The following is a 16,419-nucleotide window of genomic DNA, read 5'->3' as shown; positions in this document are numbered from 1 at the left end:
GGATATCAAGTTGATTCAAACGCCGACAAAAACAGGTGGATTTATGAATCAACGTAATTAACTCTGACGCTTTTTCGTTGTTAAAGACTGGGTAAGTCAGTAGCGTATCAAGCTTTTGATTCCGGGGGGGGGGGGGACCGCACTCGCACATCCGCGCCGAAAAGTAGACATTTTTTTAAGGGGGGGGGGGGGCGGCAATGGCCGGGGTAGCCCAGGTTGGACGATGAGCATTACGACTGTCGTCCAGGATATAAATTCTACCACCATGTCCTTTTAACAAATCCTTCAGAGCGATGAATCAGAGAAAGAAAATACCTGCAACTAGTGCAAGGAATTGTACTATTTGTGGGATCCGATTTAAAAACAAAAGAAGGCAGGCAGTTATTATTATTATTCTTAAATCTTACTTTTTGTTTTTGGGCTTTCTTCTACGATAATGACAGCAATCCAGATGTGTTTACTAATACTAGTACTGTCGAGCGCAGTTTGAGTCCCCCGCGCAAGTTTAAACTTGCGCGCGCAAGTTTAAACCTGCGCACATGCAAGTTTAAACTTGCGCGCGCATTAATTTCCTTACTACAAATTGCGCACGCAAGTTTAAACTTGCGCACTGCATACTCCTAGAACTATGAGGCTACAGGTAGTGGAGCCTCATAGAGGCAGAACCCCGCAAAATTGTTATCAACACAAAACACTAATTAAGTACAAAAACGTCCATCCCAACCAAGCTGTTTCCCACAGAACCGCTGCACAGTTTGCCCCTAAACTCCGTACAATACCTCATGACATACTCACGTTATGTGCACCCAACAAACATGGGTGGATTCTGTCTGTTTTCGGCAAAAATGTTGAAAAATATGCCCTTTCCGCACTGAGCCAACCTAACACTTGAAACGAGCACGCGCGAGTCATTTTCGGTTCGATCGCTCGGAGCGCGCCGCGGGGGGTATGGTGTAGGAGCGGAACGATAGTATGCGCATGCGTACAAGTGCAAGTACGTACCCCCCGCGGCGCGCTCCGAGCGATCGAACCCGAAAATGACTGCGATCATTCTGCACGCGTGCTCGTTTCAAGTGTTAGGTTGCCTCAGTGCGGAAAGGGCATATTTTTCATCATTTTTGCCGAAAACAGACAGAATCCATCGATGTTTGTTGGGTGCACATAACGTGAGTATGTCATGAGGTATTGTACGGAGTTTAGGGGCAAACTGTGCAGCGGTTCTGTGGGAAACAGCTTGGTTGGGATGGACGTTTTTGTACTTAATTAGTGTTTTGTGTTGATAACAATTTTGCGGGGTTCTGCCTCTATGAGGCTCCACTACGTGGAGCCTCATAGTTCTAGGAGTACGCACTGCATATAAAATCAAATATATATATTATCCAATGCATATATCAAATTGCGCTCGACAGTACCAACACAATTTATAATCCCAGTAATCTTTTTGATAGTAATTTGATGGGTTACTTTTTGATCCTGTACATGCTTTTAATCTCAGGGTGATAAAATATGTAAAATATCTTTGTCATATATTATCCAAATCCTTTTTATCAATTCTTAAAGTGTCATATGTTTGATCTGTTTTTCAACAGCCGGTTCAGCATCCCGCAAGAGCATCATGTGGGGACCTTTAGCGATGTCCCGCCTCCGACACAGCGCACTAGCCTCGGCAGATAAGGCACCTGACTCATGCTCTACACTCGCAGACAAGCTGCCCTACATGGTGTTCAGCTGGGGAATTGGTCTGGTTACCTTCCCCTCCTGCCTTGGACTGATTCAGGTGAAAACAAATCAGTCAACCTGAGCTACAGTCTGGTTCCCTGGCCTGACTATTCCGTCATGTCTCAGGGTCGTATGTAGGTCAGGATGAAGTCACAGTCCTGTGTCCAAATTATACTTGAGGGCCTCAAGTTGAGGCACATCACCTATAAAGTGGGATTCAAATACTTTCAAATTATGAGCTTTGATAAAAGTAAAGTAAAGTCTGTCACGAGCCAATATGGCCCATCAGGCCGGCGTTAATCTCCATTTTCCATGTCACGAAACGACTGAGAATATTTCTATTCCCCCTGGATGGGATGCTAGTCCATCACAGGTTACTCCCCAGCTAATACCGGTACCCATTTACACTCCTGGGTGGAGAGAGGCAAGTGGAGGTGAAGTGGCTTGCCCAGGGATACAACATAAGACCAGCAGCTGGATTCGAACCCCTGACCCTCTGATCATGAGTCACCTAAAGATTCTGGCTTTGAAAAGCCGGAATTTTAGGTAGAGTGGAAAAACCAGAAATTTTTCTCTTTTTTTCTGTACACTAGAGATATCTCTCTAATGGATATCAAGAGATTAGAGTAAAAGAAAAAGTCCTCGAAAGTATACATGTATTTTGATAACTCTACTTCCCTCGGTAATTTTACTAGGAACCTTGAATCTGTGTATTAACCTAATAGAACACTGGACAACACGCAATCGTTGATGCTGAACAATAAGCAACATTTTCATACAATTTGGAGACAATGGACAGGGCGTAGGGACAATTCCAGCATCACTGACATCACACATCACTGATCAGACATTTGTTTGTTCTTTAAGAGCTCTGTGAATCATGTACATGAACATCTTCATCCCTTAAAAATTTGTTAAAGAGCCATTTTCCCTTTAATTTACCGTGAACTCAATTTTCACAGATTTTTAACATATTAAGGGAGATTAGGAGTCCATGAAAAGTAGGAAAGTCCTTTGTTTAGCCATGGAGACAGACACAGTGTACAGTTATGTATAACCAATGATAATCCTCAGTGGCCAGGGTCATTAAAAACGGTGGAAAAAAAATTACGGGATTAGTCCTATAAGCCTGACATAAATGTCAGTGAAACATCTCTTAAAAATTCATTTCAAGAAGAAGTGGACTTTTAATGAAAGTTTAAAGGATCCGATGTTCATAGTTGTTGTCAAGGAGATTACGCAAGTGGTTTTTGGACCATTTCTCTGAATCATTAATTAGATATCATGGTTAATTGGCTCTGTCACGGACATTACATTTTGGGGAGTCAGGTTGGCGTAGCGGTACTTTTCTCGCCTTCCACCGCTGTGACCCGGGTTCGAATCCCGCCATGTGGATTGGGTGTTCAGTCCCTGCCTGATTCCATGGGTTTTCCCCAGAATATTCTTCTGGGCTTTTCCTCCCACCTCTGAAACTGTTACTTCTTCTCATCATCTTCTCTCTACAGGTTTCTTCAGGCTTGCGAGCTACAGTGCCTAGGGCGCTTCTGAGGAATCCTTGGTTTCATTACCAGAAATGATTAATAATAATAATTAATAATTACACTTCCTTTCATGAATGCTGGAATTACCAACACGCCAAATCCTTGATGTGACTTTTATTCCCATACACCATGGATAATCCATTCAGGTATCAACCTTTTGAATTTCTTCTTTTGTCTTTGGTCTGAAGGTGTTGGTGTTTCGCCCACTGCGTCTAACATGTGCCTTGTGGGGTTCCAGTTTACTAGGCCTTTGTTCGGTGGGTGTCTCTGGCTTTGCGGCATCAGCAGTTACGACAGGATGTGCGGCCTATCTTTTCAAATTGGACAGAGGTCAGTTGAGTAAAACGCTCAGATGAAACTTGAAAACGGTCGGATAAATTTTACTTTGGTTTTTTTTGCCTGGAGCACAAAGAATTGTATTTAACCAAATGGGACAAGTTTGACTTCGTTGAAATTGTCAACTTTGTGTTTCAATTGTGGAGTGCCGTGGTCTAGTGGTCTGGAGCGTTGGATTTGTGGTCTGTGGGTAATTCTGCAGGTTGTGGGTTCGAGTCCAGCCCGGGGTAATGGTGCCTGTGCCCTTGAGCAAGGCGCTTTGTCACTCCTTGCTTCTCTCCGGCCAGGAGTAGATGGGTACCTGTGAGGGCAGAGTTGGTGACTGTGAGAGGTTGATTACGGCCAAGAGCGCCAAAATGGCTGCCTATCGGCCGTGTATGCTCCCCAGGGAGTTGAGAAGGTTTCAGGAGTGTTTTCCCATTGAACAGGGATAATAATAATTGTAAAGCGCTTTGATACCTCGTTTAAAAGTGCTATATAAATGCCTGTTATGTTTACAATGTATTAATATTATTACAAGACTTTGATTTCTGTCATGATGGTTAAGAAATATTGCAGTTTTTTTCGTTTCAATTCTGCAGTGTTTTCATTCTGTCCTGTTCATGTAATTTGTTCAAAGACAAAGCTTCAATTGCACTCTTGCATGTAGATGATACATACTCTCAAAGTGAGATAGTATGTTAGTTAAATGTAATTTTATGTTGTTGTTTTCTAGATTCCGTTTGTAGTCATAAGTTTTCTGGATTGCAAGAGACGGCCCTCTTGTATGGGATCTGTTCATCCGTTGTCTTCCTGTGTCTTGGCGGGAGATTCAGGTCTGTGTTGCCAAGCAGTTTAATCCATCCAGGTAATTGCAGTGATAGTTGTACGGATTGACTTTTGGGCATGTTTCAGAGCCTTTTTATAATTACAAGAGTCTTTTCCTTTCATCATGATACTCTCCAACTCGATTTAAGCTCAGTTGGTGGAGTACCAGAACGACAATCCGGAGATCGCAGGTTGAAACCTAGCCCCACAAATGTGGCCAATTTTATACTGGACTACCTCCGTAAATAAAGGCCACACTTGGCACATGAACCCGAATATGTAGAACTTTGTCAAGTTTTTATTTTTCAAATTTAGACTTTGTTTGTAGTTTATTTATACTTCAGAAGCACACTCACCATCTTTAAAGCGATAGAAAATTATTCCTCCCTTCTTCAGACAGCTGCATTTCGTGTAATTTCCAGGTTCATTTTGCACACGTTAGCATATCTAAATTCCAACACGAAATTTCACGAAAAAATAGACATCTGAAAAAGGGGGGACTAATTTTCTATCGCTTTAAAGAGGGTGAGTGTGCTTCTGAAGCATATTAAATAAACTACAAACAAAGTCTAAATGTGAAAATAAAAACTTGACAAAGTTCTACATTTTTGGGTACATGGTCCAAGTGTGGCCTTTGTTTACGGAGGTAGTCCAGTAAATTGGCCACATTTATGGGGCTAGTTCAAACCCTGCTTCAGTTAATTTCTTTGTTCAACTATTAAAATGATCAACTAAAGCCAACTGACTGCTGCCAAAATAGTTCTCATTTCTTCATTTCGTGTTGCAGAAGGGACCAGTAAGGCCATAATTGAAGTGGTACCGTCATAGCTCATGTTATTCGGTACAAAGTTTTATTTAGTTGGACTTCCTCACAAAAGAGATTTATTCACATGGTGCTACCGCAAACTTATCTTGTCTTTGACTTCCTCAAACGTTAGAAAAATGTACCAGTACGTCGGTTTTTGGACTTTCCTCCAGGTGTCTTGGCTATCTTCTAATCCTAACGAGTCATCTCATATTGGGATAAAGTTGAGAACAAGTTAATCATCAATTTGCATTCAGTATTGGATTCTGAACAGTTTCCCTTGACTATTTACGCAATAACAGGGTCCCAAGCCACTCTGGAAATCAGGGAAAACCGTGAAAATGGATTTCGTTTTTCCAGTCGGGAAAAACTCATGGAATTTGGGGGGGGGGAAACAAAAGTTGTTAGAATGCAGTATGGATACTGTATAAGATTACTCCTAATCCAACACGACTTTTCTTCTCCTTTTATGACTTTTTTGACCAGGAGCCTTTGCCAGGCAGGGCCTCTCAGCAACGTTCAGTTATGCCACAGCTAGAAAGAAGAGATCGTTGCGGGTTGTCGGCAAGCGACACGGTTGCCACACATGTGGTAGGAGATGGTTCGTTAAGGACTTCATCGCTGACCATCAACCTCCACTGGCGGTAATTTGAATAACTTCAGGGTTTTTTTTCCCCAATTCATTTTAGCCAGTGGACCTTGTGTAAGATAAACGAAAAAATCTCCACTGAAATGACTGTGAAAAAAATCACATGTAAATATCGAAGAGATGCTTACTAACTAATTGCTATTAGAATCTTTCTCTGTGCTGTTGAGAAAGGGCTCATCATGGTTCAACCAACTCTGCATTGGGTTTGAGTTTTAGTTAAAATGATTTATACACTTGTATTCTTTATGCCATTACTTGCACTTAACTAGTTCTGTGTATTTGTATGTATAAATTTGGAAACACTGTTGATGGTGATTACTTAAATTGGGCATTGGTCGGTCCTTCCATTTGGATAGACTATTTTTGCACTAAAAAAGCACCGCAGTTTGTGATGGCATAGACAGCAGTGTCTGTCATTGCCAAAAATCCTATTAGTAAATTTCTGTGGACTATGAGCAAGCGTAAAAGAAAAAGAGCTTGGGACGAAACTTTTAATCTCTCCCTGTTAAAAACAACCATTTTTTTCAATCTTTCGGTAATAGGTTGTCAGAGAGCGGATGATGAGGAAACCAAAGTGGTACGAGAAGTTTGGCCAACGTTCCCCGAAGCAAGCCTTCTACCCACAATGCACCAGGTGCTCGGACACCCAGGCGGCGCATCTGCGATACGCTTTCCGCGCCCAGTACACCACGCCCAAGTGGCGGCACATCGTGACGCACCCGACGGCGCTGAGATTGTACCATCTGTATCTACCTCTGCCATTCCTCATACCCGTCATAGAGGGCTTTCTTGCTTCGTGAGCTACCTCAGACGGAGCAGGTCCTTCCAATAGGGCTTTGTCGCGACCTGGCCTACATCTGGGTACTGGAAAGTAAGCGTCGCCATTTTAGTAGGAAAGGATCGTATGGCGCCGTTCGCTGAAGGTAGTAGGCAGTAGGCAAGCCTTCATAGCTGCAATGGATGGCAAAAACTGTGAGAAAAAAATGCGGAGCCAACACCCATTGACAGGTCGGCATGATTGTGGCAATCGTACAGGCACAGGTAGTGACCATTATGCCATTTGATAAAGATTTTGCAGTTATTTTATGTGAAAATAAGCCCTGCTGTCTATCGTTTCGGTTTTGCGGTAACACCATGTGGTAATAACTACTGCTTAGAAGATATTAGTTCTGAAAAGAACTTGTCCTGCTTATGATCAACTTTGCTAAGTAGTTTTTTGTTCTGATAAGAACAGTCCTGCTGTAAGTTCTAAACGAACTTGTCTTAGTTTAGATTTAGAACTTACAGCAGGACTGTTCTTATCAGAACAAAAAAACTACTTAGCAAAGTTGATAATAAGCAGGACAAGTTCTTTTCAGAACTAATATCTTCTAAGCAGTAGTTATTACCACATGGTGTTACCGCAAACCGAAACGATACCGATACCCCACCATGCGAAGCCTTAAATCTTATACCTTGCTGTCTAGGTTACAATGCATGATGTGGTTGCTAACTATTAAAATGCTTGCCTACTGCAATGTTGGCCTTATAGTCAGTCAGTACTGGCCCTTTGGGTTCAGTAAAATTGTCTTTCATGTGAAGCGTGCAAAATGTACATTCGAATATGTAAATTTGAATATAGCATTGATGAATATCAAAATACGAATGTCATTAAATATCAGGAATTTTATTTATGTCATCAAATACGTGTCATGTCTTGAGAAGGTCCAGTGCTTCAAAGACCTCTCAAGTTTAAACTCAGGGATGCGAGTGATCGGGCATGCAATGTTCATTTATTGTAAACTTTTTGTTGCAACATTTACATTTTAAAGCCATTTTGAGAAGTTGTATATCTTTTTGGATGAAGTATTGCAATAAAGGCAATAATAAGGTCTTCCTATTATGCAAATTTGAAGAAAAGAGGCAGCAATCCTAAGTTGCTTTGTGGAATGAATGACATGCGTTACTTTCATAAATTAGAAGAAAAATTAAATCAGTGAAACAATGAACACTGACGCTGGGTAACCCAAACATTTGAACATCTTTTGCATGTTATTTGGCCCACATTAAGCATTATTCATAAATACCTAAGACAGTTTACCCATTCCCATTGGTCGAGAGCTTGTCACATGGCCGGTCTTAAACGGATGATAAAGACATGGCTGGCTGGTCTTTAACACTTTTCCAGTGTCACATGAAATTCGGACTCCTATGAAATCTAGTGCCTTTTGCCGTTTTATTGGTTGGACATTCACAATCCTCACGTAGGCATGCGCAGTAGTACCAGTGAGACAGTGTTTGATAGTCCTAAATTCACAATTCACTCACCACAGCTGCATCTGCATAATCACGCAGTATGCGCAATGCAAGCGCCAATCTCCGTAACAAAAAGTACCATTGTTGAGCAGAATCGTTGGTAAATTTTAATTTTTTAACTTGTTTTGACTTTTGGACCAAAAAGTTTGGATTTTGTTTTACCGAAAAGGTATTTATGAATAGGGATAAATATGCGCTTGGTCAGTAGTAAACACTATGTTTAAGACTGGTTAGAGTCTGGAATGCCGATAATTACCCTCAGCTTTGCCTCAGGTAATTATCGGCATTCCAGACTCCAAAAAGTCTTAAACATAGTGTTTAACACCTCCCATTTATTTCCTTATTATATCAACACGTTTAAAGGGAAAATACAACATTTGCAAACATCAAAAAATAAAACTACCAAATCATTTTGAAATACCTTGCTGGACTGTTAGTGAATGACAGTGTAAAGCATCCTGTAAAATCATGGCACCTGGTATACTGTCATTTTCAAGAAAAGTGGTATTTTCCTATCAATTTCCAACGCTGGTCGGCCGACCAGCGTTGGAAAAAAACTGGCTTTTTTTTTCAAATACTGGCCCCAATTGACCATCGCACTTGTTTGCAATCGATTACACACCTATGAACGGGTACAAGCCAGCTAGACTGGTTCCCTGACCTTACAATTCCCCAATGTATGTAAACTGCTCTGTTTCTTCTTATATGGAGTCAGGGAACCAGACTACAGGAAAGTGATTGTTTTTCTTGGTTTTTATAGCATTTTCGAACCCAAAACCTCAAAAAAGTCAGTGTAACTATATTTGCTATATATTTCCAACCCCCCAATTCCATCCATTTCTGAAAATTACAGCAAAAGCAAATGATGTATATTCCCTTTAAACTATTCATATTTCAAAGAGGTATACATGCAGTGCAGAAGACAACCACTTGCTGGAAGTTGACATCTAGTCAACGTCATATTTGTAAACAAAATGTCTCATGGTCTGTAGGCTAGGTTATGACAAAAGTCCCTAGTGATCTGAGCTTCAGATATTAAAAGGAAAAAAGCTCCTAAAACAGAAGAACAAAAAGAAACTAAGAAACAAACGTTGTGTACCCTCAACCAAATCCAATATAAGTTTATTTCATTTTGATTTTTCCATGTATAATTAAAATACACCAATATATTTCATTTTGATACACACATCAAATACACAATAAATGTTTCATTCAATTTAAAGACTAAAATGTCCCATGAATTAAAGCAGGAAAAGGAATGGTCTGATTGAATTCATTAAAGGCTGAACTTACAGTCCAAAATGGCAGTGAATAATCTGTTGCCCAAGGCAGGATCGCTACAATGATTTCACATAGAAATTTGGAAATCAAAAAAATAGAACTACATCAAATATTATAATTCACTACCATTCCTACCAAGTGTTTAATTCGTATAATACATTTAGGAATACATTTAATACTTTAAAATGTGAATGTTGTCACTCTGAATTGTATAATTCCAATCACATGTATAGAAAAAAATCTGCGTTGATACTGGATAAAGGTATTACATACATTTTTACGGTAAAATAATACAATTCAACCCATGAAATTAAAAGTAATGGAAAAAAATGGAGTGGAAAAACTATCATTCTCCGAAACCTTTTATTGATCACAATGCCTTTGGTATGACTTGTGAATTAGGGAATGAAAGTTACATTGGAAATCTGATTGCAAAGATATTTTTAAGCCAAGCCCACTGCCATAAAAAAAGGGATAAAATTGTTGATATACATGTACTTTGTACATGTACATGCATGTATGGTTACTGCAGCATTTGATTGAAGTACTGCAGCATTATTTTCCACATCCACTGTGAAATTTAGTCGCACTTTCGTTTAGTTTCTTTGACTTCCAATAGGTTTTAAACATGAGAATTGATACCGCTTTTTTCTGGTGCTATTTTATTTTTAATCCTACCCTCCCAAGGCCAAAAAAAAAAAGTCTCCGGTTTCTGGTATGGAGCTTGCCCAAAAAGTGATGCGGCGACGCGGCTTTTTTTTTTTTTTACCTGATTTTTTTGCTTTAAATGTGTGCTGATGACTGCAAATGGTGCCCGACTAACCTTAGTGCAAATATATGGGAGTCCAGAGAGGCCACATAAAGCTTATTCTCGACCATAACCCAATCTAAAAACACGTTAAAATTGTGCAGCAGCAGGATTCCAGTCAAACCAGTGAGTTTGGTGGTTTTGAGACATCATCTTTCATTGAAAAAAAAACTTTTTCATTTTGCCGACGCGCATGGCTACGGCGACGCGCGCGCATACCAGAAACCGGAGACTTTTTTTTTTTGGGCCTAAGGGTCAAGTACCAAATACCTCGGAATGCTACATGTGTTGTGTACACTTGTATGGTAGAATTTTGTAGCTTTAGGTGAGGTTAGGATTAATTTCATCATTGTAAGAGCATTGCGTCAGTCGCATCCCGAAGCGTCCGATTGCCATCTGACCTACGTCTCATTCTTACAATAAAGGACACATGTAGCACTGGGATGATCAAATCTGAGGCATATTAACCCTAACGTGCCTGAATCCATCGAAATCTCTACCTCCATATTGCACAAACTGGGGGATTTTGATGGATTCAGGATTGTAAGCCTAGCGGAACTGCAGGATTTTGATGGATTCAGGATACCTCTATATTGAGCTGTTGGGGGACTTTGGCGGATTCAGGATCTCAACAGGTTTACTCCCGCCTAACTGGTGGATTCTGATGGACTCACTGGCCACCAACTTTTTTTTGCATGGCAAAATTGATGGATTTTGGCAGATTCAGGATACTTTCTAGTAAAAGAGCCCAAGGGGTTAGGGATTACGTACTTTGTGTATGTAAAAGCAACCAAGTGGGTATTACTGTTGGTGAATAAGTGCTCAAGTTTTTGGGTGTGGCACCTTGAAAAATAGATTTTCAAATTGAATTGATAATTTTCCATTGAGACATCACACACACAAAAAATCGGCTCATGACAAGTTATCATTTAATTAATATCAACTTTTGAATTCAGAGCGGGACGCTCCTAATTGGTTCTGAATAGGGTGTGCAATTTCTGAACTGGAGTGTGCCATTTGAAACCAGTTCTGAAAACTGTATAAAGGCCTGCAAAAACAAACAAGCAAATGAACTTGTTACAGGACATTATATTCCTTCAAATTTCGTTCCGAAAAGAGAATTGAAATTTTGAAAAAACACGTACATACCAACTTTAATAATTTCAAAAGCTTTATAACTGACAATGTTCCACACAGAGAAAGGATCTTAAAATTCTAAGGTGATATCTTCAACACTTACATAATTTGTAAAAACATCTGTCTACATTTTGATTTGAAGAACCACAATAAAATTCTATGACATCCTTGTACACCTTTGTTTTGTCTTTTAAAGGGAATATACATCATTTGCTTTTGCTGTAATTTTCAGAAATGGATGGAATTGGGGGGTTGGAAATATAAAGCAAATATAGTTACACTGACTTTTTGGAGGTTTTGGGTTCGAAAATGCTATAAAAACCAAGAGAAACGATCATTATCCTGTAGTCTGGTTCCCTGACTCCATATAAGAAGAAACAGAGCAGTTTACATACATTGGGGAATTGTAAGGTCAGGGAACCAGTCTAGCTGGCTCGTACCCGTTCATAGGTTTGTAATCGATTGCAAACAAGTGCAATGGTCAATTGGGGCCAGTATTTGAAAAAAAAGCCAGTTGTTTCCAACGCTGATCGGCCGATCAGCGTTGGAAATTGATACAAAAATACCACTTTTCTTGAAAATGACAGTATACCAGGTGCCATAATTTTACAGGATGCTTTAGACTGTCATTTACCAACATCCTGTTAAGGTATTTCGCAAAAACTTGGTAGTTTTATTTTTCGATGTTTGCAAATGTTGTATATTCCCTTTAATATGTAATTTAAAAAGAGCTCTTTTTAAAACCGATTCTTTCCTGAACATTTCAAATGTTTCATCAAGTTGAATGTTTTCAACTGCATTCCTCTCTGTACGTGCTCATGCTTGCTCTTAAATTAGGCACGCAACTAGGAAGTAACCATGGTAACCATTAGAGGAAAATCCAAACTTTCAAGACTGTACAGTGTTTGTTTTTTTTTTTAATGGCATAAGCAAAGAAGTCAGCTTAAACCGAGGAAAACTTACCTGCCATTTTGGCTCATTTTGTTAACACCTGGCATTGCCATCACAATATAAAAACTGACAGAGTATAATTTAAAGTGGAATATAAAAATAGTGTTTTAAAATTACCATTACCATATATAACATGGCATTTACCCTATCTCATCATAATGATAAAAAAATAGCTTAAATCTATAACAGCAGACACTTTTTTCAATCAACATGTATACCACATTCAGTAGCAGATCAAGTGGAGGCGTATGCCTCCCCCTCCCCCATCTGTCACAACTTTTGGTTATAAGTATATCTTGTCTTTTCCCCCTGTTTCTTCTGCTGTGAACTGTTTATTTAAACACTTCAAACACAGACATTTTCCCCACATGAAAAAAATATATGCCCTGCTTGTATATTTGGGGTTTGCCTCCATTTTTGCTCCCCCCTCCCCCTGCCACTTTCTGTAAATGCTTGATCTGCCACTGGTGTATTCCCATGATATTTGATTTTGGCACAGTTTCCTGGTATCCGACAAAGCTATCACATTTTTAAAAATGGATACTGTACAATAAATTGGCAATTATTAAAGTGTTTTTAATAAAACCGGAGTCTCCAGCAATTAGGAACTCAAGGCGCTGGAAATTATGTCTTATTACAGGTAAATTAAGTTGTATGGGAAATATGAGACTCATTATGTAGCACCTTAAAAGGGTGTATAAGGTGCTGCGGCACATATTGCAGCCACTGCCAGAAACACCGGGGCAAACCCCTTCTCTTAGCGATAAGTGTTACTGGGTTCTTTAACGTGCATTACACAACGCACGAGACCTTTACCATATCTAAAAAGAACATGTACATCCCTCAATAAAAAAATAGTTTTAAAAACCATACAGTAGGCACTTTCCATTCAACAGATATATACAAATATTTTAAATCCAGGCTATATAAAATATAACTGTAAAAAGTCAAAACTGAGTTAACTGAAAGTACCGAGTGAATACAAAATTTATAGTGGTGGCTGTCTGCTGAAGACATTTTGAAGTTGAACCATCACACATTGGCATTTGAAAAATGGGATCCCAGTTAAGTTTATTATCCGTGATCCGGTATCAATAACAACCACGTGAAATCCTCAAAAAGTACATTTGCCCCACTTAGTGTTAAGCAACATAAGATCTTTATAAGCCAACACATATTGTGTTTTATAAAAACAGATGAAACAAAAACTCTTCAGGGCTTCTGGTTAAAAATATGGTTGTTTTTAACATTTTCAACATTTAAATCTTACCCTTTACAATGCCAAACAAAAATATGGCGAACAAAAGTGGAAGCCAGTTTTGACGCGGAACCACATTCGCATGCATGCTGCATGAATTCTTAAATATACAACTTATGTGCATTTTGGTAACTCGGGCTATCGGTCCATGGGGCCAGGAGTGCATGCATGTACTACCTGAGCGCGAGTCTGGTTCTTCATCAAATATGGCTTCTAATTTTGTTTGCTAAATTGGTTTATTTAGGGTCACAAATCCGACACACACAAGACAACCTGAAATTAAAAGAAATTCCATTTCAAGTTCTAACCAGTCATATCTTGTTTTGACTATACCGCACCATAAAAACATTCAATTTTGTAATTTTGTCTCTAAATTGTAGAGCTTACAGCTCGATATGACCTGGATTATAGATCTGTGAGTACCGGTAGGTCACCATGGTGACGGGAATATAAGTACTAATCTGACCTTTTCAACTGGAGACACAAGTGTTCACAGATATCTCCTTGTCCTACTCCAGATCAGCCAATAACTTTTCCTGGTGTGGGCGGATCTGAAAAAGAAACAATTGGAAGACCTCGTCATTAAGGGCATATAGGACTATTTGCATTTATCCCACAAGTAACATACCGACAGCATTGGTTAAAGGTAAAGGTAAATTAAGGGGACGAACCTGTGTTAACAGGAGCGGAGTGCCCATCTCTCTTTCTTTAGTGATTGGGCCAGACTCATATGCTGCTGTGGGGGATTGCCACACCTCCTCCACAGCGAGTCTGTTACCTTCCCAGCACTGAATAATGCTGGTACCCATACACCTGGGTTGAGAGGATTAATTGAGGTAAAGCGCCTTACTCAAGGGCACAGCACGCATGGCCACGGCAGGGCTCGAACCCACAATCTCACAATCATGAATCCTGAGCTCTACCGCTAGACCACACATGCCCATTATAGCATTGGTTGCGATAGGCTTATGCCGTGCTTCGAGTAAATATCAAGAAATAAATAACACAAAACCTGATTGCCAGAATTTGGTATTTATTCTAATTATTTTTTTCATTGATATATTTGTTTAATTGAGAGCGGTTCCACTCAGCTAGGGTAGGCAGTAATTTGAAAGATGGGTGTTTTTTTGCTTGGGACGGGAGCCCAAAATAGGGTCGGTCGGAAATGAGAACCAAAGAATATAACAAGGGATGCCCTTACCTAGGTTAACGTGGTACTGGATGAAGTCCAGATACTGCGAGACCCTGCTGTAGACTCCCGGTCTGCCTGGCCGAGCACACCCCAGACCGAAGCTAGTCGCTCCTATCAGCTGCCATCTGTTGTCACTGTCTTTACAGACCAACGGACCTCCGCTATCACCCTGTCGATGGAGAAAAATCAAATAAAGTTTGGTTTGGTTTATTTCATATCATCCAAGATAAAGTTCAAGAAAGTCTGTACAGATAAATATGAGGGATAGCTGTGGGGTTTCTGCTTAGACAACACAAGAAATCAAGTGCGTTTTTAATGAGAGGGTTGGTTGGGGAGGCTGCCCACCCTCCCCCCTCTGACTGGTTGGCTAATTATAGACGTAAATTTACCTTATTTGATTAATACGATATTCACTGAAAAACTCCCACACATTCATGATTTTTTTTGTTCAAAATAACAACATTTTGGCAGTCGTAATTTGTTGATTCAGGTCTTTTGTCTCTCTTACTATTGACACAAACCAAAATCTTGGACTCCACAACGCTCCGCCTCACTCCCCCCCCCCCCCCCCTAGACCAGGGGGACACACTACTTTAAAAATACCAACTAACAGGGTAGGGACTAGACTGACTAAAAATTTAACAATTTGCAGGGGAGCCACTACTATATATTACATGTAAAAAAAATAATAAACGATAAAGTCTGTTCCACACGCACAATACACAATGCACACGTGCACAGGTTGCTGTTATGTGTTGGTTCATGCAGTGCTTGACATCACGTAGCTGCGATCAGCTGAATGAGAAAACATGACTCGGCAACTTTTCAATTGAAATCGAGATCCTGGAATATTGCTTTCTCGGAACGTACAGCATTCACTGAGCTGAAACTTCATCAGGTTAATTGCTATAAAACACCCTTCTTCAGATTTTGAGCACTTTTGTTGCTTCAAACGTAAAAAAAAATGCACAAATGACAAATAATCTAAATGTGCAAAATAAATACAAGCATATAGGTGACTGTACACTGCCTACCTGACACGAGTCTTTGCCACCCTCCTCATAGCCAGCGCAGACCATGTATTTAGTGATCAAATATAAATCCTGAAGAAAAGCCGTGCAATTCTCCAATGGGATAAGAGGAAGGACTACCTCTTGCAGGATGTCGGGAAAAACTGAACCTGCATAAGGAGAAAATCACGGTCAAAATACAAAAGTGTGAAATCAAATTAACGACTCATTTTAAAGGAGCACCCACACTTTGGTTAATTGACAAGCTGAACTTTTCTCTTGAACTTCTCGTTTGGCCCCACACTGTACAAAAAAACCCATTGCAGTATTAGACCTGAGGACAAGTCGTTAGACATGCAGTCGTGTTTTGCCCAACGAGGAATTAGCTTTCGACCCCACGTGCAATCGATTTGTTCAAGGCTGTGTTGCATGGCAACTCCACCTTACCCTGTATTGTCTCCTTAATGCTTGAGTTGAATCCAGCAAATTAATCCTCAAATTGTATCGTCACATTTGGGGTATTGATAGTGGAGACCACGATACATTATGTACGTGCACAGCTTAAATGCGTGCTTGGTCCGGTATATACCTCGCACGCATTGACTTCAGCACTGGTCATTCAATAAGACG

The 16,419-nt window shown here is 40.0% G+C and overlaps 2 protein-coding genes across 5 annotated transcripts in view; one reads left to right on the top strand and one right to left on the bottom strand.

Moving 5' to 3' along the window:
• On the top strand, positions 1-6,993 carry LOC119737328. The gene is made up of 6 exons (XM_038211596.1): positions 1-91; positions 1,590-1,777; positions 3,449-3,590; positions 4,312-4,443; positions 5,695-5,852; positions 6,400-6,993. Exons 2-6 carry the CDS (start codon positions 1,616-1,618, stop codon positions 6,655-6,657), a joined length of 852 nt encoding a protein of 283 aa, XP_038067524.1. The 5' UTR covers positions 1-91; positions 1,590-1,615; the 3' UTR covers positions 6,658-6,993.
• A 6,191-nt stretch (positions 6,994-13,184) lies between these two features.
• Positions 13,185-16,419, bottom strand: part of LOC119737019 — a 48,173-nt gene continuing 44,938 nt past the window's right edge. For all 4 annotated transcript variants that reach the window (XM_038211081.1, XM_038211082.1, XM_038211083.1 and 1 more), the window contains 3 exons: positions 15,814-15,959; positions 14,789-14,948; positions 13,185-14,138 (listed from right to left, as the gene is read on the bottom strand). In XM_038211081.1, coding sequence (XP_038067009.1) covers positions 14,107-14,138; positions 14,789-14,948; positions 15,814-15,959 — 338 coding nt within the window. In that variant the 3' untranslated portion in view covers positions 13,185-14,106. The remainder of the gene's footprint in view (positions 14,139-14,788; positions 14,949-15,813; positions 15,960-16,419) is intronic.

Source organism: Patiria miniata, unplaced genomic scaffold (genome assembly GCF_015706575.1).
Source record: "Patiria miniata isolate m_02_andy unplaced genomic scaffold, ASM1570657v1 HiC_scaffold_3, whole genome shotgun sequence".
Lineage (NCBI taxonomy): Eukaryota > Metazoa > Echinodermata > Asteroidea > Valvatida > Asterinidae > Patiria > Patiria miniata.
This window is presented reverse-complemented; position numbering and strand designations above follow the sequence as displayed.